Genomic DNA, 23343 nt, shown 5'->3' with positions numbered 1-23343 from the left:
AACAGTTCTCTTTCTTCTTTTGGGTCGATTAAGACCATTCTGCTGAGAAAGCAGCTTTTCACGGTGACAGGCCCTCTGCTGATGAACTGGACCTTTTGTATCTTCCTCTTCACCAGAAGAGGAAGATACAAATAGATACTGGAAGAGATAACTTCCAGTCTGCCGTCCTGGTACAGAGATGGAGCCTGTAGATAAGCTCTTTAATGTGGCCTTACCTCCTTTGTGCTGGACACTTTGTCCATTTGACCCTGTGTTGGCGCAATCAATACCGGAGGTCTTTGGAGTCTGACTGTTCCCAAGTTTCTTTGAAAATATAGCGATATTACCTTGATGCTTATATTTTCAAAGTAGAGTAGTGGAATAAAGGTCCCATTATAGTTGAAGAAGAAGGCTGATAACCATGAAACTGGATGCTCTGTTTAAGTTCTTTATTTTCTTTCCTTCGAATTGCACGTCTCTTAACAGCAGTCCAGACGGACACAAAAATAAATAATTAAAAAACACTTTTACAGGTTATGGAAGTGTTGCTGTGCAACAATTGCAGTCACACATTTCATGTTAAAACTGTTTAGATTGTTGCCTTGGGATTCCAACCCGTGCTGCCCGGGCCTCAGAAGGGCTTACAGGCTCAGATGCAGCTCGGCATTAGTCGAAGACGTGTCCTTAAAGGTAATGAAAAAGATTTCCAGATCATTCTCTTTCAAAGTCAGTCAAGAGTCCACCTTTGATCTCAGCTTTTTAAGACAACTCAGGGGGGCCAGAACCACCTTTTAAGAATTCTCATGAAAATGCAACAAATCCAAAAAGCTTCTTCAGACAAAAGGGAGACCTTACCTGAATACGATCAGTCGTACTCTTAAACTTGTTGTCAGGGTTCCTGAACAAACAAATTGCTTGCCTTATATTTCATTGTTTCAAGTCCTTATATCCCATCAGTGATTAAAGTCGGCCCAATCCCCCTTTCAGCTTGATCAATAATTAAAGACTTGTCAGTCTGCCCCAAAGGTTTGGAGCCTAATCTTTATTCAGGTCAGTCCAAGCAATCCGAGCCTCTGGAACAAACGCTGAATTCAAGATTCATTATGGGTTAACTATTCCAGGGAAAAAACAAAACATTTGCTAATGAATGGCGGCTCCTTCCCCGCAGGAATTGTAGAAATTTACCCAATGTTTCTTTGTTGATTGTTGATTTCTGTGAACGTTTTCACAGATAATGGTCAAAGACATTTTGATTTCCATATTTGTCCTCCCAACCTTTACTGCACTATAGCGGTGCAGGAGTAAATGCGCTGATGAAGCAGAGCAGACGGAGATCAAAGTAGGTGCCATTATGCTTCAGAAAGAAAACACAAAAATAGCTGAATCTGGGATAACAAATAAATACATTATGTTACTTGTCACTACAATAAAGTGCATTTATGATGCCATCAGAAGCACAAGCCAATACCCATAACAATGCCTTTCAATAAAAGACGCCTTAAACTGAGCCCTATGTAAATTAAATTAACCGTTATGGCTGTCTGCCATCGAGCTGTTGAATGCAGTCCTCATTTGGATTCCTCTGGTACTTATTCTCTCCCTGCGTTACCATTGAACAGACGGCAGCAACAGAAGACTGCGTCAGTCCTTTTCATCCTGCTTAGTTGCTTTATCATCGCCGCACAGCTTCGTCGACTGCAGCTGCAGTTTGTGTGTCATTTAAGTCCTTCTTTACATCACAAAAGAAGGAGGAAGACATCCGGCACAGGTGGGAATAGGACAACTTGTTTCTCCACCTATTTCCTGAAGGGTACAACACGTGTATTGTCTATACTCTGTCCCCACAAGTGGAGGAAGCCTTTTGAACGGAGTGGATGAAAGGAAAGAACTGGCTTGTTGGAAAGGGATGGAGACCTGCACACATCAACAGCTCATGAGGCGACAGGTCTCTTGAGCTGTTTAGGTCATGTCTGAGCACAAAGATAGGAGAGGATCAAGAGAACTGAGAGGGAGAAATGCAAAGGAGTGCAACTGAAGCATTGTTGTGTTTTAATGCAGGAGCTCTATGGCAGCGACACAGTTTTTAAATGAACACAGCATAATGGAAATGTTGTACAGGGGCTTTGAGCCTTAAACACAAAAGATAGAAACAAAAGATCTCTCTTTCTCTCTCTCTCTCTCTCACACACACACACGTTTTTCATACAGTGACAGCGGGCAGTCCAGGAATGGAAAATGAGTTTGCTGAAAGCCATGCATTGTGTAAGAGCAGAAAAGAAGAGCAGTGGGTATTCAGCGTGACGTAGAAAAGGCCATTCGGTTCCTCCTCTCTCGTAGCTGCTGAACTCAAAAGCATCTCAAAAGAACCGAAGCATTTCCCCTTCCTCCCTAAATGTGTATTTGCCCTCTCGCTCTGCCATAGCTCCCTCTGTCTCATGTGCCCTATTTCCAAATCTCTCTCATCCTCTGTCCATCCCTCCCTTTTTTTTTTAAATATAATTTTTTTATTTATTGTTTCCCCACTTTTGATCACCTCTCTGAATGTTTCCCATTTTTTTTCTTCCTGCTCTCATGTAATTTGTTTTTTCTGCGCTAAATGTTGCTGCCAGCTTCATCTTAATTAATCGTCTTGATTTACTATAATTAAACGAGACGAAGCGCAAGAATGGTCCTCATGAATACTCTTTGACCGTGCTGATCGCCATGCGACACAACTGCTTGTTGTGTTTTGATGTCGCGCAAGTGCAGGATTAAGACACAAAGCAAGTGCAACTTTTTCATTGCAAAATTGAGACTGCTCAGATGAACAGGATCAGTACAACACCAGAAACGCATTGTGAAAATGCTGGATTAGAAGAGTATATACGGCTCCATGCTTTTATCTAATATTACTGCACCATGTTGCTTCTCAGCAGCGTCCCAGACACCTCCGGGGCTCTTCAAAGGTTTTTGCCTAACTAGAATGTCATATGTGATCAAGTGAGAACATTCATAATGTGGTAGATTTCATTTAATCATGTTGATTAACAGAGTATTAGGAAGTGCGCATATACTTCTAAACCACAGGCATGCAATTAAAATTGCATCCCCTGCTGTGGGCCAAACTCTTTGATTGAAACACATGCTCATCCTTTTTGCCAAACAGAAGAAACATTTCAGAACACACTAAAATGCCGCACATATGAAACAATCACCACACTTTGTAAAAAACAAACAAACAAAAAAGAAGAGAGAAATAATACAAATCTATGTTTTAACATGAAGACGGGGTTTGAGCCTCGCTGACTAACAAGCTGCAGTCAGCTTAGACATTGTACTGAAGAATAAAAGCATTGGATGAAAAAGCAGGCGTCTATTCATCATTTTGTCTATAATAGAGACGTAAAAAAGAGTTCTAATCCTGTAAATGGAGCTTTCATTTTCTCAAGAGATTTCATACCTGTTGGTGGACAGATAATGCATTGTGAAAGCGAGGCCAATCTAAATGCTAATGGTGTCACTATTCTGTAGCCATTACCGTGTGAGATCTTCTTTTACTAATGTTAGATTGGAGAAATGAAAATGGAGCTTTAACCATCGCAGAAAGACTGGTAGAAAAATTCAGCCATTCGTCGGCAACACCAAAATATTTCTCATGTTCATAAGTTTGAATAAATACACAAATGCATGAATAGAACTATAAATGTAACACAATCGATGAAAGTAACTTTTATTTTCATTACATTTGGAAATAATTGGTTGCTTTACAATATACACCGTGGGAAACAGAGCAAAGACAGATTTGCAGGTTTGATTCCCACTTGGTATTGTTGAATAATTTTGCAAATTAAACACGTTGAAATTAAACTTTCTGACTGGTTATACATTACTGAGAATCTAAGGAATAGATGGGATTTAAAATTCTCATCCTTCACTTCTGCATTTCAAAATAAAGCTCTTACCTGCTTCTCCGTGATCCCTGTCACCTTCTGTATCAATGATATTGATTTTTGTCAAGGCTCCGATTACAGAAATCCACTTTGACTGAGCCCAAGAGCACTGGCCGTGTGGAATGAAATGAGGGGCTATGTGACTCAAAATGCAGAGGGGTGTTCCTAAGTTTTTGTGGGACAGTTTTTGTTTTTCGGCAAACACAATACTGAGGAACACAGCCGAGTTATAAGAATGTTTTTTTATTTAACTTCACTTGGTTTTTATTGTGCTCGGTGAAATAAATGATCAAAATTAAATAATATATTTTTCTATTTAACTTTTTGTATTGGTTATCATTTTAATAAACAATATACCGGTATACAAAAGCAAAAAGAGTGAAAACAAGACCTCCAACAAAGAAACATGAAATAAAATCAACTAAATACAAAATAATAGAAAGGGACAAATAGAAATGATAAAAGTTGTCAGTGCCTCCTGTGAACGTTTTACTACATTCTGCTTGATAAATCGGTGAAAGTGTGCAACATGGAATGGGTAGTCATCAGTGGCCTGAGGTTGTGTTATTTGTGGTGGTGTGGAATCCATCTCTCGGTCCTGTCTTTGTTGTGAAACAGCCCAGAGACAAGAAGAAAAGACACGGTTGTAGCCCTCCGGTTGCAGGAGAAGCCAATGAGCAGAGCCCAATGGTCCTGAAAGACGAGGCAATTTGGCCTGAGTGATGGGAATAATGAGAAAAGAATTGTAATAGTAAGAGTCGAGAGAGAGAGAGACAGAGAGAGAGGAAGGGTTGGCAGAGCAGGAATAAGATGAGTCCAACAAAACAAGAAAAAGGGAAAGTGAGTGATCACCCATGCAAGAAAGCCTGATGTTTTTGTGTTCATGTTGAGGTGGTTTCACATTAACCTGTGCAAATGGAGGTTGTGACTTACATAGGGCGAGCAAGGAAGGGACAACAGGAATGTTGCCAGAGAGAGAGAGAAAGCAAGTAGTGTAGCTGAGGGACAATTTCCCCTCTCCATCTCAACCACCCATGGCCTTAAGCCCAACCATCAGCCAGATACATCTTCACACAATGCAACTCACGAAGGCCAGATTTGCAGTGCAAAGTGCAAAAAAAGGCTTCTACGGATGGAGAAAATCTTTTAGAGGAATAGAGAAATTTAAAGTCCTGTCAAAGAGATAAAAGAAGATGGTGAAAATGGTAACTGCAGATAATGAAACATAAAAGCGGTGAGCAAGAGAAGGTGGAACAGGAAAGTCCAAAGGTGATCTTCTGAGAGCAGGTGGAAGATGAAATGTAAGTACAGCGGAAAAATGCTCCACCTATCCACTCTCCTCTCTACTGCCGGTGCATTGTGACAGAGGAGTGTGATTCTGCAGAGCGATGACACCATTTCTGTAGATCCTGTATATGCAGGGCAGGCGAACATGTGACCGGTAACATCTGAAACCAGCGACGTCGCTTTCGATATCCTCCATCCATGCTGGCTGCTCGTGATCGCAGCTTCTCTCTCAGGGAATGTGAGTCTCTTTTAGTCAGCAGCTGGAGATACAATGGAGATTACCATTGCAGATGGATTACAGGAGCCAATGGCTTCATTAATGCGCTCGCCACCACCCCTGGAATCGCAAAGGAAAATGTACAGCGAGCTGCTCCAAAGGCTGTGCTATCTGTTCTCACTGAGCTCCCTGCCAAATATTGAGACATGCTGTATGTCACTTCCCCTCTTCTGCTTCCTGAATATAGTCTAGAACTTGACACGTGTGTGTTTGATAAGTGTGCGAGTGGACATAACACCAAGCAGCAACAGTCCATGAAAAACAGTTAGCCCACAGGGATTTGTGGGCTTTTTCTTCTTTCACCTTATGGCGGTCTAACTTTACAACATAATCTCAGCTGTCTGTCAGATGAGGTTTCTGTTCTTTCCTGGGGCGATGATACAGCCCCAAACCTGAAATGATTGCTACTGATTTTTACAAATTCTTCAAATCTTTCTTAGAAATGCCTTTACTAGTGTTTTGGTGCTTTAACCAAAGTCTACAAGTGGAGCATTTTAATAAAGCCCAAGATAAATGTACATTTTCACATCGATCTTTTTTTCTTTTTTTTGAGTATCTGTTGTCTGTTACTTAGCAAATGTTAGAAAAGCTTTGTTTAATAATAATGTCTTGCTACATTATTATACACATAATAAACATTAAAAAAAATCTGAGAGTGAAAAAATAAATAAATAAATTGCTGATTTTGTATTTTTGAGGTTGATTTTGGTGCGAGTAGCAGGCAGAGATGGAGACGGAGGCTGCTGTACAGCTGCTGATTGTGATGTGTTCGGCTCTGGCAGATGTGAGTCTAAGAAATAATGTAATGAACTCAGCTCAAACTACATGTTTTGATTAAGCAAACAAACAAACCTTTTCTGTGATGATAATTATTATTATGCAAATGAAGTAACCCGTATTGTCTCAAGGATTGCTCAATTTACTAGAGAAACAACAACCCATCATTCCCACAGGTCAGTCAGTCCAGGAAATTGCAAGAACTTTTAAGTCATCTTCAAGAGCTGTTTAAAAAAAAAACCCATCAAACGCTGTGATAAAAGTGGCTCTCAGCCGTACCGTCAAAGGAAAGGAAGCCCGAGATTTACCTCTGCTGCAGAGGACAAATTCATTAGAGTTACCAGCCTTCGATATCACCAGTTAGCAGCATCTCAGATTAGGGATTACAGGAGTGTTTTGCAGAGCTCAAGAAGCAGACTTCAGACAAATCAAATAAATGACATGCCTCGTCATGATGCAAGATCTCATAAGTCAAAATGCCTGCTTTTCCAAATGGTAAATAATGTGAGACAACACAGGAGAGACATAAAAACACTGACAGAAAAGACAAAATCATCAATGGCATCATGTCAAAAACTCCGAGTATCCCCAGCTCTATGTTGAATTTATTTATCAAGAACCCTCAAGTGGGCACAAATAATCAAGTGTTCACAAAGTGTATAATAAAGGTCAAATAGGCCAGAATAGTATCCACGGGATAAGAAGGAATTTAAACCAGAAAGCTTAATGAAATCCTGAGGTCATCTCTTGACCTCTGAATTACTACCACATATCCCAGTAATCCCTTAAGAGAAATTTGCATCCTACTGCGTGTTTTCACAAATGTCCAACAGGTCCATTTGAGGAAGAGGTTCTGCATTGGTGCATCGTGCAAATACACTTGTTTGTTCTATAGGTATCGGTTCATACAATGACTTCTAATGTTCACCGTAATGTTATTGGCATAAAGCCAGCATAGAAACATGCCTTTCTTTTTTCAGCCCACTTGAGGCAGCAGACATCCTTCATGAGGGCTAGTTGTTTCTGTTCGTGCTGCGGGACAGCCTCGCTGGGCAACTTATTACATCTTAAAGGTCGGGCCATTAAGTGGGCTACTATGACTGACTCAGGCAGTTTGGCACCCCAGGGTCACAAAGGGTTTCCACCCCATGGAAAATCTATCTCAGAGAGTTAGTTAGATGCTGTTTGGCTAAGCTATTAGCACATTCAGCAATGGAAGACCACGATTGAAGTGAGGAAAGAGCAGTTTGCAGCTAAGAAGCCACAATTTGTGGACGAGAACTGGCTCATAAATACAAAATTAATGGTCATTTCTATCGCTTTTATTCTTCCTTCATAGATTTGTCTCTCTTCTTTGGTATAATATATATAACAATTCATGTCGACTATCAACCACAGCCTAAAAAAAATGATTTTTCTAAAAAGATTTAAGGCAAAACTTTTTTTTAAAGATCACCTCAAAGAGAAATGTAATCCAACAGAGATGATGACAGACTAGAAGATCAAAGTGATCTTTTTTAATATAAAAATTCATGCTGTTTTTTTGTGATTGCTTTTACAGCCTACTTTGTATGAGATATATAAATGAATGATGACAATTTTACCTTTATGCACTGCATAAACTGCAAATAGCATTTCGAATTGTTGCGGATAGTTTAATATCAAGCTTCCATGGGTGAACTCGTCGATGTTTTAAGAGGAAAATCAGTTGGTAATACATAAAGTCACTGCTGTATCACAGACAACCATGAAAAATAAAATGGGGGGGGGGGGGGGGGTGGCGAATCATTTGCTTTGCATGCGTCATATACATGCATAAACACGCTTTGGCCCCTGAGCTGTATTATAGGACAACATTCCATCTTGTTTTCCTTACATTTATAGAGGTCATCTGCTGACATATATTTACTGCAACAGCTCACACCATCCAGTGTGTTTCTGTGCTTCTAGAAATGTTTGCACATCTGTGGATAATCATTTCTTAGAGGACTGTGGATGTGATGGCAAATTATAGTTCGCCTAGTTTTGTTTGTGCCTTGTCCTGAAAATGAAAAAAGTGAGCAAATAAAGCTTTAAAAACAAACAAACAGACACCTGAAGCGTGTTCATTCTCTCCTCTCTCAAAATGGAGCTGCCATGAAAAATCTCTCATTGTGAATGGAAATGCTTGTGGGCATCAGGATGGACCATGACCCAATGTACAAAGAAAAATAATGCTCTAGTAACTTTAACTTAATCTTCCTTCAAACTTTTATCACTCTGTGTAAACTATGCACAGAGTTGTATTAATGTGTGTGACTCTCTTTTGGGGTACGGTATGTTTAAAAAGTCCTTTTTATTTTACCCCCTGTAACTTTGGTGGTAAAATGCACAGGCAGCCTCATGCATGCACTTGTCCCTGTTTTTCTGAATTAACAAGAAAATTATCTCCAAATTCTGAAGCACATTTTCATGAACATAATAAAATTATGCACTTTTATCGCTTTAATTCAGCGAAACAAGTTTTCATTAAAACTGAAGTTCTGCTCTGCTTGTGCTGAATTAATGAGATAGTTAATTATCTCATTAATTCAGAAATTAATTCATAGAAAGAGGTCGATCATTTTTTTGCTCAAGTGAATATATTATGCTTCCCTAAAAAGACATATAAAAACCATTAAATGGGACTTTACTTGTACATTCACATTAAAATATGTCAGATTACCGTGGGAGTGGTTGGGTTAGGGTTAGGATCTTGATCTTCATGAACAAATAGACATCGACATGGTTTGGCAATTAAGACTGCAGACAAATCTATTTTTAGATAAAAAATGACTCAATCAGTACAGATGCTGGCCAGAGCTCGGAGGCCCTTAGCCGATAATGGGATTTTCAATGAGCACATAAAATCTTTTCCATTTCAGCAAATGAATGTAAAAGGTGACATATCATACCCCGTTTTCGCAGGTTAGCACAATTCCCTGTGGCCCAAATGAAATGTCTGTGACATGCTTTTGGACAAATTCCACAAAGATCAATTGCCAATTAAAGCACCATTCTCAACAGACCAGCTGGCTTGAGTGACACTTCTCAGGTGTATGGCTTTATGTTTCCATGGCAACTCTTGCATATAAAACCTGTGAGAAACATGGTGCTGGAGAAAACACAGAATGAACAGCAACTTCAGTTTACTCTTCTTGTTCCTCTATCATCGACGCGCCTCTCGTTCGTTTGGTGACTCCGCTGGTTAAACGGCTTGTGTCTTGTCAGACAGCAGCTGCATTCTTGATGTTTTTTTTTAAAGTAGAACATTTCCCATCTCTTCAGAATAGAGCGGGCGATATTGGGAGCTGATTCCTGCAAGGCCAAAATCATTTTTAAAAGCGTTTGTGTCTGAAGTGAAGCATGCTGTGCATTGTAACGTCTGACTGCCTTTCCCCTACGGGTCTTTTATGATGAACTGCAGGTGTCAACAGTCTTTACGAGACAATTTCTGCTCACAACACACATGAGATAAATGCACGTATGCTGTTGCCCTTTTTTCTTGAAATCAAAGATGTTCCAAGAGACCAAAAGTGAGAGAGATATTCAGATTGAGTCTGCATGGGACATTCAGAGTGGATTAATTAAAGAAAGAAAAAAACTACACTAAAAGAAAGACTTTAAAGAAAGCCACAGTGGGATTTTCTCAGATTCCCATTTGTGTGGAAATACTCTGATGCTTCACCCAGATTTACTTGAAATAAAAAAAATAAAGAATAAAACATATTCCGAGCCAGATAGGTGTTATGAGAAAACGTCCATCTGGTCCATAAGAGGAGCCAGCTGAGAACCGCCTGCTTTCCCAACATGAGATGCATTGTTGTGATAAAAAAAAAAAAAAAAGGCATCCCGAATGTGGGGGCCACAAGCTCATCTGAGAGATGTTTACTTTGATGTCACTCCTTCTGATCGTGCTTTTTGCCGACACGGGACAACAGCATGCTAAAAATGTCCAAGACAGATGAACGCACACACATTCAAGCGTTGTGCAGGCGGCTGTCTCCGTGAATGGTCAAACGTTTAAGCAGCTTGACTGACATGAACGATTCGATCATCGTAACAACACTGAAAACATTAAAAGAGCCACATTTAACAGGAACTTGCGCTCCGGTCTGTCTTGTCGGTGCCGATGTGTAATTGTCTGTTCGTGCAGCCCCTGTTCTGTCTCCCCCCCCCCCCCCCCCCACACTCGACGGAGAGAGGATTATAGCAGCATCGCTCAAACGATGTCTCTTCAGAAATCCATCTATCAACGCTCTCCCTCAACAATATTTCTGTTTCCCTCCAAACTGTACAGATCATGCATTTCGAGCTGTCTGGTGAAATACATTCGGAAGTTCTTAACCGCTTCCACAAGCCCCTTGTAGAACTATCCTTTTTCTCTCAGGCCAATTATTTTACATCAGCTCAAATGAATTTGTCATTTCCAGAGGATAAGCTGATGTCAGTCGCCCCCCCCACAAATCCACACAGTTCATTATGCAAACTGTCAACATCACTCACGTTTTCTCTTAACCGCCCTTTCCACCTCTTTCCATCTCTCCACAGGTGTTTCTTCCCAACATGCCGCTGGCACAACAACATCACCGGGTCACTGTGCCCATAGCTGCCTGGATCCTGGCTTGGCTTCTTGCTCTACAGGTAAAGTTTGTTCTGACAAAAATAACTGGAGTGGAGTTGCCTCAAGCTTTTTTCATTTTCCTTTTATGCTTGTAATCTACCATTTCTGGCAGCCACGCGAATGAGTCGACTCTTGGCAAAAATCCACTCAAATAATGTCCTGGCCAGGTTGAGCTTCAAACAGATTCAAAGATTTACACTAGTTGCATGTTGTCTTTATATTTTTAATGGCATGTTGTTGTTTTTTGACTCCCTGTATATTGAAAGCCCATGTCCCCACGTCCATCATAAATTCCCCCTTCAATTGCAATTTAAACCCACCACTGAAAGTTATCAGCAAATGAAATGTTCTAATCTTGTGCAGAAGAAGATTAAAGCAGTTTTCTCATTTCTAATCACAATTTCTCTCACAAATGGCAGATTTTATTAACTGTAGTTTGCTCGCTAATTTAACAAACGAGACGTAGCTTGAACTGGTTGAGAACGTTACCTCTGGTTGACCTTTTAATATGTTACTACTTAATTGCCTTTTTTTTAAATTGTAATTTGCGTATGGTTTTAGCTCTGCATTTGACCTGCAGGTAGAGAATGAACTGCACCAAACCCTGAGTGACAAAGTTGCGTAGTGCTATCGTCCCACACAGCTGAGACAAACGCAGCATTCTGCAGCGCCACTCGTGCTGCCGACAGACTGCGGCACTCCTGTGGCTGTTTCTATGTCGGATGTACGAAAAAAAAGAATATTAAAGCATTTTGTTGTGGAGCACAAAAATGCCATCTGCAACAGAAACATTGATTAATGGCGCTGCTTTCCCAACGAGCTGAACGTAGAAATCCAAATACATCGAAGGTCATGGCCGTTATCTATTTGACAATGGTCCGAACGGGGAGACCGCCTGAAAAGGTTTCATTAATGGGATCCTTTTTTTTGCATGTACAACTGAAAGCACAGGACTCACCGATAAAATAGACCTTTTGTGTAAAAGATTTCAAGACCTTTTTAAAAAATATATATTTATATAAGCAATGGATAAAAGTGATGGCTCGGTAAATGTGTGGCCAAGCGTTCATTGTGTGAAAAGATTAGGGTCACATTTCTTGTTCTGTCTTTTGGACATTTTTTAGATTGCCTCTTTCTCTGCGGCTCTCCCTCCTCTTTCGCTTCTTCATATAACCCCATCCTCCTTTCTCTTCGACCAATCGAGTTGCACCTTATCTGGTAACCATCCCCTCCCTCAGCTCAATAGTCTAACACAGTACGGAAGTGTGAACTGACTGCAGAGCTCGATTAAGCGTGTGGGTTGAAAACAATTGCATCTTTGAACCATTTTTTTGGTATGGAAAAACGACGAGTCGAGTGTTTTTGAATTACTTGTGTATTTGACTTTTTTTAGAGACTATTTCACCTGTGTGCTGAGCATCAGAACAATGCTCAACAAAAAAGCACCAGCAGTGTTTCTCCTCTCGCATGCTCATCCACACAATAAATGTTAAACTTATATTGTTTGTTTGTGATGTTCTTTCTGCACGGTGGCGTAGTGGGTAGCAGTGTCACCTCATAGCAATAAGATACCGGGGTTCTAATCCTTTCTGTGTGGAGTTTTTATCTTCTCCCTGTGTCTGCGTGGGTTTTTTCCATGTTCGTCCGGTTTCCTCACATCTCCAAAAACATGCAATTTAGGTGAATTGGTCACTCCAAATTGTCTGTAGCGCATGCATGTGTGGTTGCACTGGCGATGCATTTGGGGTGTGCCCCGCTCCCACCTCTCGCCCATAGACAGCTGGGATAGGCTCCAGCAGAAGTTCCAGAAGTTCCCACTTACAGTGCTTTATTGTAACCTTGCTTCTATCCCCTGGCATCTTGTCTTAGTCTTTACTCCATCGCTCTGTAAATACAAAATATAAAAGACAAAAAACAGCCGAGTCTAAACCATGTTCCGTGAATTTTGTCTTTATGTCACGTCTCTGTCCAGGGTGTGTCTCATGCTGCTCCATCAGGAGACAACAAGCTGGTTCGTACCGCTCGAGTGAGGAGACAGACTCCAGAGAGTGATCAGTCTCCCTCCACTTCCTCAGTCAACCAGACCCTGAGGGAGCAACCAGTGGTCTTTAACCATGTCTACAACATCAACGTACCCCTGGAGTCTCTGTGCTCGGTCGACCTGGAGGCCACCATGCCACCTGGTCCAGGTGACGGCAAAGTCTTCTCTCCATCTATCTATCCATTGATTCTTTTATTTAGCTCATATGATTTGTGCCTGCTGTCCTGGAGGCCCTTTTTGTTCACACAGAAACATACAAATACGCTCTACTCCTTTTCAATTTAAAGGTTCTCATGCTGGGTTGGAGTCCAGACCTTCTATGGAGGGTCCTTTGGATCTAGCTGGGCCATCAGAATACACTGAGCAGACACTTGATGCTGACAGCCAGGTAGATGGTGTTATAAACTATATACATATATATATATACTTTTTTTGTAGCAATGCATAGAGGGTTGCATGAAATTTAGGATGACATGAACCTAACAGGCTTCGTTGAGTCATGCAAGCATGCTGCATCACACACAGCAAAGACTGGACACCGTCTGTTTCATTAGTCACTTACACACACTGATATGGTGACATGTTGTTTTACACAAAATGAATTAAAGTGATAATTCAGCAGGCAGAAGCCGCTAGTCTTTAAGCTCCAGACAATCACACAATGTGGACATGAAAGTTGGCAGTAAATGAATGATTTCCAAAAGTTGTGTATTGAAACAGGCATGAGAAAAATGTAAAAATATGTTTTTAAATGGCTGCAGTGTAATTAGACTAGATGTCAAACTCTCCAGGTCTTTCATCTCAACGTTAATGCTGCTTTGCATAATTAACATAAATGGCAACCTAACAACAGCCCCTATGTGTATTCTAGTTTGCACATGCTCATTGTTTCATAAATCTGGATTAAATTGGTTTAGTATACTTATAAATTAAGTAGCTGCCAATTTGCAATTCTTGACCACACCGTTCTTTTGCAGGTAACATTCACACACCGCATCAACATCCCAAAAGCTGCGTGCGGTTGTCCAGCAACAGCCACAATTCAGCAGCTTGCTACCAGGGTGGAGATGCTGGAGAGAGAGGTTTCCATGCTCAGAGCTCAGTGTGGCTCTGGATGCTGCGGCGAGAGCTCAGCGACGGGTGAATATTGTCGAACAAAGACAGCAAAGCATTGAAATAAAGCTGGAGGATGTTTTGTTTTAATATTCTTTCAGGACATGAAAAGATAAAATGTTGAGTGGCAAAAAAAACAACAACATCTAAATTGTAGAAAAACAAAACAGTTACTTAGGCCCAACAGGCAGAAAATAACTGTTTAGGCCAACAATGAGCAAGAAAAAAAGAAACACGACAGGATATTGTTGCTGCAGGGCATTGTGGTTTTTTCCTGGTGTGAAGTCTTGCTCTAAATCTGTTGAGAAATGACGAAAATGTGTTAGACTATTTGGTGATGCTTCCATTATAAAATGAGGGCAGTGAATGGACTTATGGGACATGGCTAAAGGAAAGGCAAAAATGTAACCATTCAAATAGGATCCATAAACACTTTGTCTCTACTGTGGGAATAGGAAATAGCTTTTCCTCGTGCTCCTGAAATGGATAGAACTAAAAAAAAAAAAAAAAAAAAAGTGAAAAGTTCATGAAATTGCTTTCATTCTGTTGATGATGAGGATTTTTTTCGATGACTATTTGGAACCATTTGGCTACTGACTGAATGCTGCAATGCAAATGGCCTTACTGCCCTACTGCTGTGTTTCTCTTAAGTAATTGCTGAATCATTTGCGGCTTTGTTAATTTCATCTAAAAGAGATTGCCCTGCAGCTAAACTGTGAACTGTTTCTTTTTTTTTTAGCTTGAAAATATTTGAAAATCTGATCAATTTAACTTTCGATTTGCTTTGTTGTGCAGCTGTATTGCTACACAGAGAGCGCATACCTCCGGCGAGCTGCTCATAACTACATTTACAACATCTACAATGTTAAAATATTTTTTACTGATCAGTAAACTGAATCAGTAAAAAAATATTTTTTAATAATTCCCTTCTGGATCCGATCTACATGAAATTCGGTGGTAAGTTAGAGGTCCCCACCCTCCATGACTGTGTCAACTTCCGTAATCATTGGTCAATAATCAACCGAGATATTGAGGAACAGAATTTCAAACTGATCCATAAACCAGGATCTCTTCTGGGTCATCACCAAAATGTAATAATCTGTTTCTGGTAACATTCCAAACATTTCCAGAACATTTCATTAAGATCCGTCCAGATCTTTTTGAGTTATCTTGCTAACGGATGGATGGACAGACGGACAAACAAACGCCGGCGATTACACAACCCCCCGTCGTGGTGGCAGTAATAATGCATAATCACCTTTTCCTCAGGTCGTTTGGACTTTGTCCCAGGCTGCAGCGGCCACGGCAGCTTCAGCTTTGACCTTTGCAGCTGCATCTGTGAGGAAGGCTGGACCGGTAAAAACTGCTCTGAGCCTCGCTGCCCAGACAACTGCTCTGGCCAGGGAGTGTGTGTCGAAGGGGAGTGTGTGTGCGACCATGACTTTGGAGGCGAGAACTGTTCTGAGCCACGGTGCCCTTCGGACTGCTCCGGTCGTGGTTTGTGCATCGACGGAGAGTGTGTGTGTGAGGAATCCTTCACCGGGGAGGACTGCATGGTTGGTCGGTGTCTCAATGACTGTTCAGACCAGGGACTGTGCATCAACGGGACGTGCCACTGCCGGCCTGGGTACGTGGGAGATGACTGCTCAATGGTGTACTGCGCTAACAACTGCAGCAAGAAGGGAATCTGCAAGGATGGCTTTTGTGTCTGCCAGGATGGATTTGCCGGAGATGACTGCAACTCTGGTAGGCGCCTACTATTTATATTTTTGGTAGTGGGGCATTTTTCAGAGTGAGTCAGGACTACAGGTACAGCCTCATCTTACAGATACCAGATTTTTAATTGTCAGAAGATATAAAACAATCAAAATTAAAGCCAAAAAAGCTTGAAAAAAGTTTGTGTATTAGATCTAAAATGCATGTGAAAGTTTCACCGTCTGAATTATTCCATCCATCATTTCTTTTTGAGGAGAAAATCACATTTGTCTCGTATTCAGCTGCTTATCCGCCTTGCAGGTCCCGACTAGCCCAGTCAACATTCTGCTGGAGCTGGAAAGGAAAAACTAGCAACTTGATCCTGCTCACTGAAAGTGAATAATCATTTATGCATTTTTGGTGAGCGTCAGCATTAGATGCAGTGCCTCCGTCCTCCAGATTTTTTTTCCCGGACCATAAACATGTGTTCTCTTCATGAATTGGCGCTATCAATGAGGTTTATTTGGGTACAAAGTAATTTGTTTTTGCCTCAGACTTTAATCCAATGTTTTAAAAAGGCATCTTGGGGTCTCTTTATCTGGTTTACACAGAGTGTGAGAGTTTTTCTTCTGAGATTTCTACCACATGATAAATAACCCCGAAAGAACAGTGACATGGTAGTCTTGAAATGAGAAAACCCAGCTTTGGATGCTCTTGGGTTTTATCAACACATAATATATACTACAGCATAGTTTTTTTTATGGATTATTAAACTGATGATGATGATGATGAACATATTTATTAGATAGAATGTTAGCGTACAAGTACAGTCACACAGTAGAATGTATTACGGTACAAATAAAGTCAAACATCCTGTCTAAGAGGAGCATTTCAAAAAAGCCCTTGCAGTCTTGTTTCCGTTGAAAGTCCTTAGTACATAAATCATCAACATTGTACTATCTGTACTATCTACTCTCTAAAACTATACTATGTTGTATAAACACCATACAATTAAGGCTGCAAGGCTCACTCAGATCTGACAGCCAACACTCATAAAACTGAAAATATAAATTTCACAAGGACATAAAACAGATTGTAACATTTCAGTAGCAGAAAACCGTAAATATTTATGCGCTAAGCAATAATTACCAAAAGACTAATTGTGAGACTGGTGAGTCAATCAATTGGCTCGTTGCCTCAGAACTGAATTTAATATGAAAGAGTTCCTGCTGCACTGGTTCGTTGTTGGAACCAGTGCAGCAGGAACTGGCATCCATGGACTGCAGAGAGCTTTCAGACAGATTAAAAACTACATCACGTGATTTTATTTACCAGCACGCCTTGACCAAGAATAAAGGAAGTAATAAATTGAACCACCTACTGCACTCTTCAGGTGGAAAGTGAACTTTCTTGCCTTTCTTGGCTGATGTGTAGAGGCTGCAGATCTGATTTATTGCATGGATGTGTGAATGCAACACTTTCTCCCTCTGTCTGCTACAGCAATTACGCCTCAGCCTCATCATTTTCAGTACAGGCGCAGCCCTGAAAAACAAACCCCTCGCTGCTTTCGGCACCGGTGTTGGGGCATGTGACTTGTGGGACAGAAGAAAGCGTAACAGCATTCATTTGTCAAAAGTCACATTCATCCGTGGAGAGAATTGTCACATTGGATGCAGCGGAGTCAAGCTCACCTCTTCACACGAAAAAAAAAAGAAAAAAAAAAATCATATCCTCCACAGGCATTCAAGGCAGCTGTCAACAAAGTGAAGGATGAGGACAGAGGTGCAGGCAACAGGGAAACAGGGGATAGCAAATCATATTACTAAAGCTGTTTACTCCTTCCATTTAATGTCCACACCAGGTGAGGTAGTCTCAATTCCTTATTTCTTTTCAATTAGAGCCGAAAATATCCAGTGTTTGTAAGGGATCATTTACTGAATACAAATTGAGGCAGTTCAGTTACCAGAGACCTGTACAGTGATGATCATAAGTGCTTCATGTTAACAAAAGCTGAAGAAAATGGGATGCTTTTGGCTTCAATTATGGAAATTATGGAGAAACAAATATTTTCCCCCCGACGAGGAAATGAAGGCTGTTGATTTTAAATGGAATGTAACAGGCATGAAAAAAGACAAAATACATAAAGAATACATTTCCAGCCACAAAATAGAAATCAACTTGTGCTAAAGAGAGGCCTTTAATCCTGACAGTGAATTCCATGACAATTTTTTTATGAGTTCTGATTGAACAGCAGAAAATTTGTGCTGACAGTCGTGACTGTTATGTGTCTTGTCATGTCATGTTATGTTATGTCTGCCCCTTCCTATTTTGAACTTACATTTGACTTCTTCACAACCTTGACTTAATTAAATTTGTGTACGCCAACGCAAAATACGAAAGACTCTTCACTGCAGGTCAAACACTTTGATGTCAAATCATGATGGGGTTTAGTTCCACAGCAGATATATGAGATTTGAATAAGCCAGGAGAGAGTCTTGAATATCCTTCACCATGCTGCCTTTTGAAGCAAGCACTGGGAAAGATTTACACAGGCCTGAAAAAAAAATAAACCAAGAAGTCAAAACCCTCAGCACATGTATCACATTGCAAGCATTTTTATTTAAATTTGTATTTTGTTTGCAGCATAAATCTGGGTAGAAATGGGAAACGCTTAACTTAGAATTAGAAATGAAAACACAGAGCGATGGCTTTAGGTGCTGACAACTGTTGCTCAGTCCGACGCTGGTGCAGACGCGAAGGTCAGCGCCTCTCTTGCTACTCTGGCGACTGGAGAATGTCAAGGAAATCAGCAGAGCATACAGTAATAATGCATTTGCATACAAAGTAGCTGCTTGTTGATGACCTTACCCATAGCAACAAAACATGAGATGATCAGTCTTGTCTCTCTATTTACTCAATCCTGCTCTAATGCTGTTGACGCCGTTCCTCCCACGAGACTTTGCCCTTCCCCGTTAATGTTTTCACTTTCCAGCAGCTCACCTGTTCATCCTCCGACATGACAGCCTTCAATCATCCCCGTGAATTATTGCTCCTTTGTAGAATATATTTCCTTTATGTACGTGACATGGGTGAGTCGCGCTGAGAAGACAAATGTTGCTAAGTGAAAGCCGGTGTGGAGCTCCAGAAATAAGCAACCTGTTGCGCAACATGTGCCCATTTGTCAAGTGTGGAGTTGCAACGGCTACTAGAGTGTCCAAATTATCCATGAGGATGAATCAGAGCTGTTCTCTCGAGTCCTGCATCATAGAATGTAGAGATGAGGAGGAGGAGGAGGTGAGAATGTTACAGCTTCTTCACTGCTCTCTGAATCGCTCCTCTTTTCTCTCTCACTTAACCACTTCTCTGTTCATTTGCGCTCGTATTTTTCTGTCCTCAATCAATTTTGTCGTTTCTCTTAAAAAAAGTTTTGTGCATCCTCCCCCTCTTTTTGCCCTTCACCTGCTTCTCCTCCCCTTCTTTTTTGGCAGCGCTTGTTTATGCCTCCACTTGTGCATTCAATGCCACCTTCTCTGGCTTTTGGCTCGACTATCTGCACTTCACCTCCAATGAATGAGAGTGCCTCGCCCTCTCATGTAAACACCCAACCTCTTTCTCTTAAAGGCTGGAATACACACAGGCAGCGCAGTCCAGCCTGTCGTCCCAGTTTAAAAGTTTGAGGAGGCAGGAACCTTCTTTAGCGAGGGAGATAATAGAAAATATTTGTATGTGCAAGAGTTCAAATGGGGGGAGGTGAGAAGAATACATTTTATCTTCTCGAAAGAGAATGTATTTTGACTTTATTAGTCAATGCTCTGAATATAAAGATTTCTACATCTCTGCACTTGGAGTCCTGCGCTAATGCTGACTTTATGTTGGTACCGTATGAATGACACATTCCATGTGAACTAAAAATGTATCTTCATCCAGCAACATTCTCTACTGATCATGTTTGACTTAGCAGTAATCACAAAACAAAAATAATTTCTGCGATTCATTTTAGTTATAGCATTTTATATTTTTAGCCAGTTTCTCGTGTTCAGGATGAATTAGTGCAACTTAAAACTCTAACTCTACTTCTAGTCACTCCCCAAAGCGTGCTGCTATGTTTGAACTTTTGCAGCATTTCGGCAATTTTCCAAAAGAACAAGTCTAAATATGATTTTGAGTTGATCCACTTAACTTTAGAAAACGAAAAGCTTTGCCAGTAAACCAGAATGTCCAGAAGTCATTTAAGTTATATTTTCTCTTGTGAAGTGATTTGACTTTTCCTTGGCAACGACATCGCTTCTGTGTATCTCAATATTGGTTTCAAGAAACGCATGTCACGACTCCAAATGAAATGCATCAAGTCATGCTCCATAACACAGTAAAACAGAGGGAACGTGAGTGTTTTAACAGCTGTCTATTAAAAACACTGGAATTATTCATGATTATTATTGTATTGGTTATTTCACTATAAATTGGACAGCTGCATTGATGCAGTGTTCTACCGTGACTCGGTTAGCATGTAGCTCGCGGTAATCTCTAACACAGCAGTTGCCCTGCAGATGGCATTGTGTCTCTTTGTGACACAAAAAGAAATATAGCGAAATATAATTAATAATGGCAATTGTTTAAGCATAATTTTGCCTTCTTTTTTTGTCTTCTGTCAGTGGCACCAGCCATGAACTTGAGGGTACGAGGCGTGACTGATCGAACCGTTGACTTGCAGTGGGACGGCTCAGTTGTTCTGACAGATTTCTTAGTGACCTACACGCCAAGCAGTGCAGGAGGTAAGGGCAAAGTCACACTGGACATGTTAAAGGGAAGAAAGTTGTATTCAAATAATGCACTACCTCTTTTTACAAAAATAAAAGTGCATTCGTGTATTCAGTGTCTACTATTCCAACCTGTCTCTCTGTCAGGTGTCCAATTAGAGATGAGGATCCCAGGCAACGCCACTGCCTGCACCGTCTCAGGCCTGGAGGCGGGCGTGGAGTACAACGTCAACGTGTTTGCTGTCATTAACAACAGTATCAGCGTCCCTGCCAGCATCACTGCTTCAACCTGTAAGTGCACTCTTCTGGATTGTTGGGACGCGATGTTGCCATGGGAATCAAATATATTCCAGTGAAGCAATTTTGGATTGCGGCTAACAGAATAGAAATGGAATAGCTAAACCCAGTATCTCACAAAATAGTGTTCTCCATCTCTTTCCATACTGCACAAGCATCGATTCTCTCACTTCTTTTGGATGAAATCCTGCACACTGTTTCTCAGAGTAAATTAGTGTGGGAATACCACCTGCTTCTTAATGCCATTTGTTTTCTCTTCCTGTCTGTAACTTCTGCTTGCTGTCACTCTCACTTTAATATACAGACACAAATATGAACAGCTTATGATGGTGTATTCCCTGGTTAAAGCAAGGTCATCATGGCATGAGAGAAATACACTTGACAAAAGAAATACAATATCTCATTCACTTCACATTAGCTGGTTACCTACAATGTGTTTCCATTATTTGATCTTTGCGGGTAAAATTATCCTCCATTTCTCAGACTGGAGAATTACATTTCAGTAATTGCAGAATTTAAAGTAAGGCAATTAAACTTGATGCAACCATTTTTCATTTATTTCATGATTTGCTAGCTCGATGTTGCTAAACTCAATAATAAAGTAGAGTATTTGATTATCTTGAAAGATTTATGAGGACACAGCAGCCCCAATACTGTAACAATCAAGGCATACAGGGGGGAAAAAAAAGAGTGTTTTCTGTCTCATGAAGTAAGTTTTCATCCTTATTTTGTAAAAACATCTGATTTATTTTCAAACTCCTTTGCAGATTTAGTGCAACATTCATTGCAATCAGAAGAAAATCCATTAGTTAAGATGGTGATAGCAGAATAGAAAAACAACTTCAGCATGAGTAATACTATGTCTCTGGTTACCTCTCTAGACCTCTCCAATCCAGATGGATTAGTCTTCGAATCCATCACAGAGACATCAGTGGAAATCCAGTGGAAACCCTTTTACTATTCCTTCGATGGGTGGGAGATCAGCTTCATTCCTAAGGTAAAGCTGTGCGGACCTGGGGGGCCTCAGCCTTCAAATCTAGTTGAACATTACAAGGTCCTGAAGCACAAGTGCACCTAACATGAGAAGAACAGGAGAAGGCTTCATTTTGCGTGTTTACTGAACAAATTATTCCCAATGTAAACTTTGTATCGTCAGATCGCTGCATTGCAACCTCTGAATGACTTTGAATTCCTCCATGGAAACTGGAGTGAATGATGACTTGGCTATTTTTCCTGGGGTTTTGTTCAACTTGATGCTCATCAAATTAGACATGCAGATTGCCAGAAGCTTATTGGCTATTAAATAGATGAGCCATTAAAGCCCTTTCCAGACTAACCCTGAAACTAAAGCAGTACTAGGTTCAAAGGGAAAACGTTTCCCTTTTTAATTCCCACCGTAAATTCAGCTACTCTTGGCACTCTAATCTCATGCCATCTCACAGTAATTGGTTTTCTCATTCTAGGTGTTCTCGTGGGGCGGTAGCCTTTGGTCCGACCACACGTCAAGCCCCGTTTCTGATGCTCAAATGCTTTCTCTGTGTTTCAAGTACAGAGTGTGTTTGAATCAAAAAAAAAAAAAAAAAAGCAGTTGCCTCACTAATTCATTTTATTGCTTTCAGCCCTCTCTTTCTATCCAATCTTTGATGTCTCTCCACCTTCTCTCCTCTAGCACTTTTCACCCCTCCTCCCTAGCCTCCTATTTTGTCTGGGTTCTTAAATTTCCTTCCATCACCTCTTGGTCAGGATTTTCAGCACTTTCCCCCTCTATCCTGAAAGTACCCTCCTTCCTCTTCTTTCACCTTTCTTTTCCACTTCATCCCATTCTCGATATGTTCTTCCCTCAGCCTTTTGTTGCTTTCCGCTCCTTCCCTTTTACCGCAGGGGAAATCATATTATGATTTAGCAGTTCTGCCCCATGCGGATTTAATCCAGCAATGGGGATTGTGAATTTTGACAATCTCGTAATGGAAGGAGGCATGAAATCTTTTGGCCTATAACAAACACAGAATTCTCAACTCTTAAAAAAGAAGGAAACACAGGGGTGGGGGAGCAAGAGCTTCGGGACTTGACATTAAGACTGTTAGAAACAGCTGCAATATGTATCTGGCATACCAATGACATGCCATGCTACAGTACCCCTGAATCTGTGCACATTTCTATTATATGAACCAACATATTATAATGTTATATAATGTTGTTCACAAACACACACATTATGCATAACTGCATAATGATTGTGGTTTTCCACGTTCTCAGCATTGCGATTTGTGTTAAAATCATCAAATTGTCATTGGTTGGAAGACGTGAAAACACCGTGGAAATGTGCGGCGTTCTTCATACATGATGTGTGTTCATGTTATTCTTCTCATTTAAACCTTATAGGCCTACAGAGAGCTTTTTTTCTTTTCTTAATGGAGTTCTTTTTCTTTTCTTCACATGCGTCTGTAAGGCAGTCAACGTGAACCACATCTTCATCATCAGCCACACCAGCTGCATCAATATCATTCTCATGGTTTTTCATTTGATTCGATTTGATTTCATTACTGCAA

The 23343-nt window shown here is 40.6% G+C and overlaps 1 protein-coding gene across 1 annotated transcript in view; it reads left to right on the top strand.

Moving 5' to 3' along the window:
- The first annotated feature begins 10833 nt into the window (after positions 1-10833).
- Positions 10834-23343, top strand: part of LOC137914157 (tenascin-R-like) — a 48902-nt gene continuing 36392 nt past the window's right edge. Inside the window, exons 1-8 of the mRNA XM_068757763.1 lie at positions 10834-10911; positions 12864-13080; positions 13220-13320; positions 13910-14072; positions 15315-15791; positions 20393-20512; positions 20645-20788; positions 21676-21791. Of these exons, the coding sequence (XP_068613864.1) occupies positions 10834-10911; positions 12864-13080; positions 13220-13320; positions 13910-14072; positions 15315-15791; positions 20393-20512; positions 20645-20788; positions 21676-21791 (1416 nt within the window). The remainder of the gene's footprint in view (positions 10912-12863; positions 13081-13219; positions 13321-13909; positions 14073-15314; positions 15792-20392; positions 20513-20644; positions 20789-21675; positions 21792-23343) is intronic.

This window comes from Brachionichthys hirsutus, unplaced genomic scaffold (genome assembly GCF_040956055.1).
Source record: "Brachionichthys hirsutus isolate HB-005 unplaced genomic scaffold, CSIRO-AGI_Bhir_v1 contig_283, whole genome shotgun sequence".
Lineage (NCBI taxonomy): Eukaryota > Metazoa > Chordata > Actinopteri > Lophiiformes > Brachionichthyidae > Brachionichthys > Brachionichthys hirsutus.
This window is presented reverse-complemented; position numbering and strand designations above follow the sequence as displayed.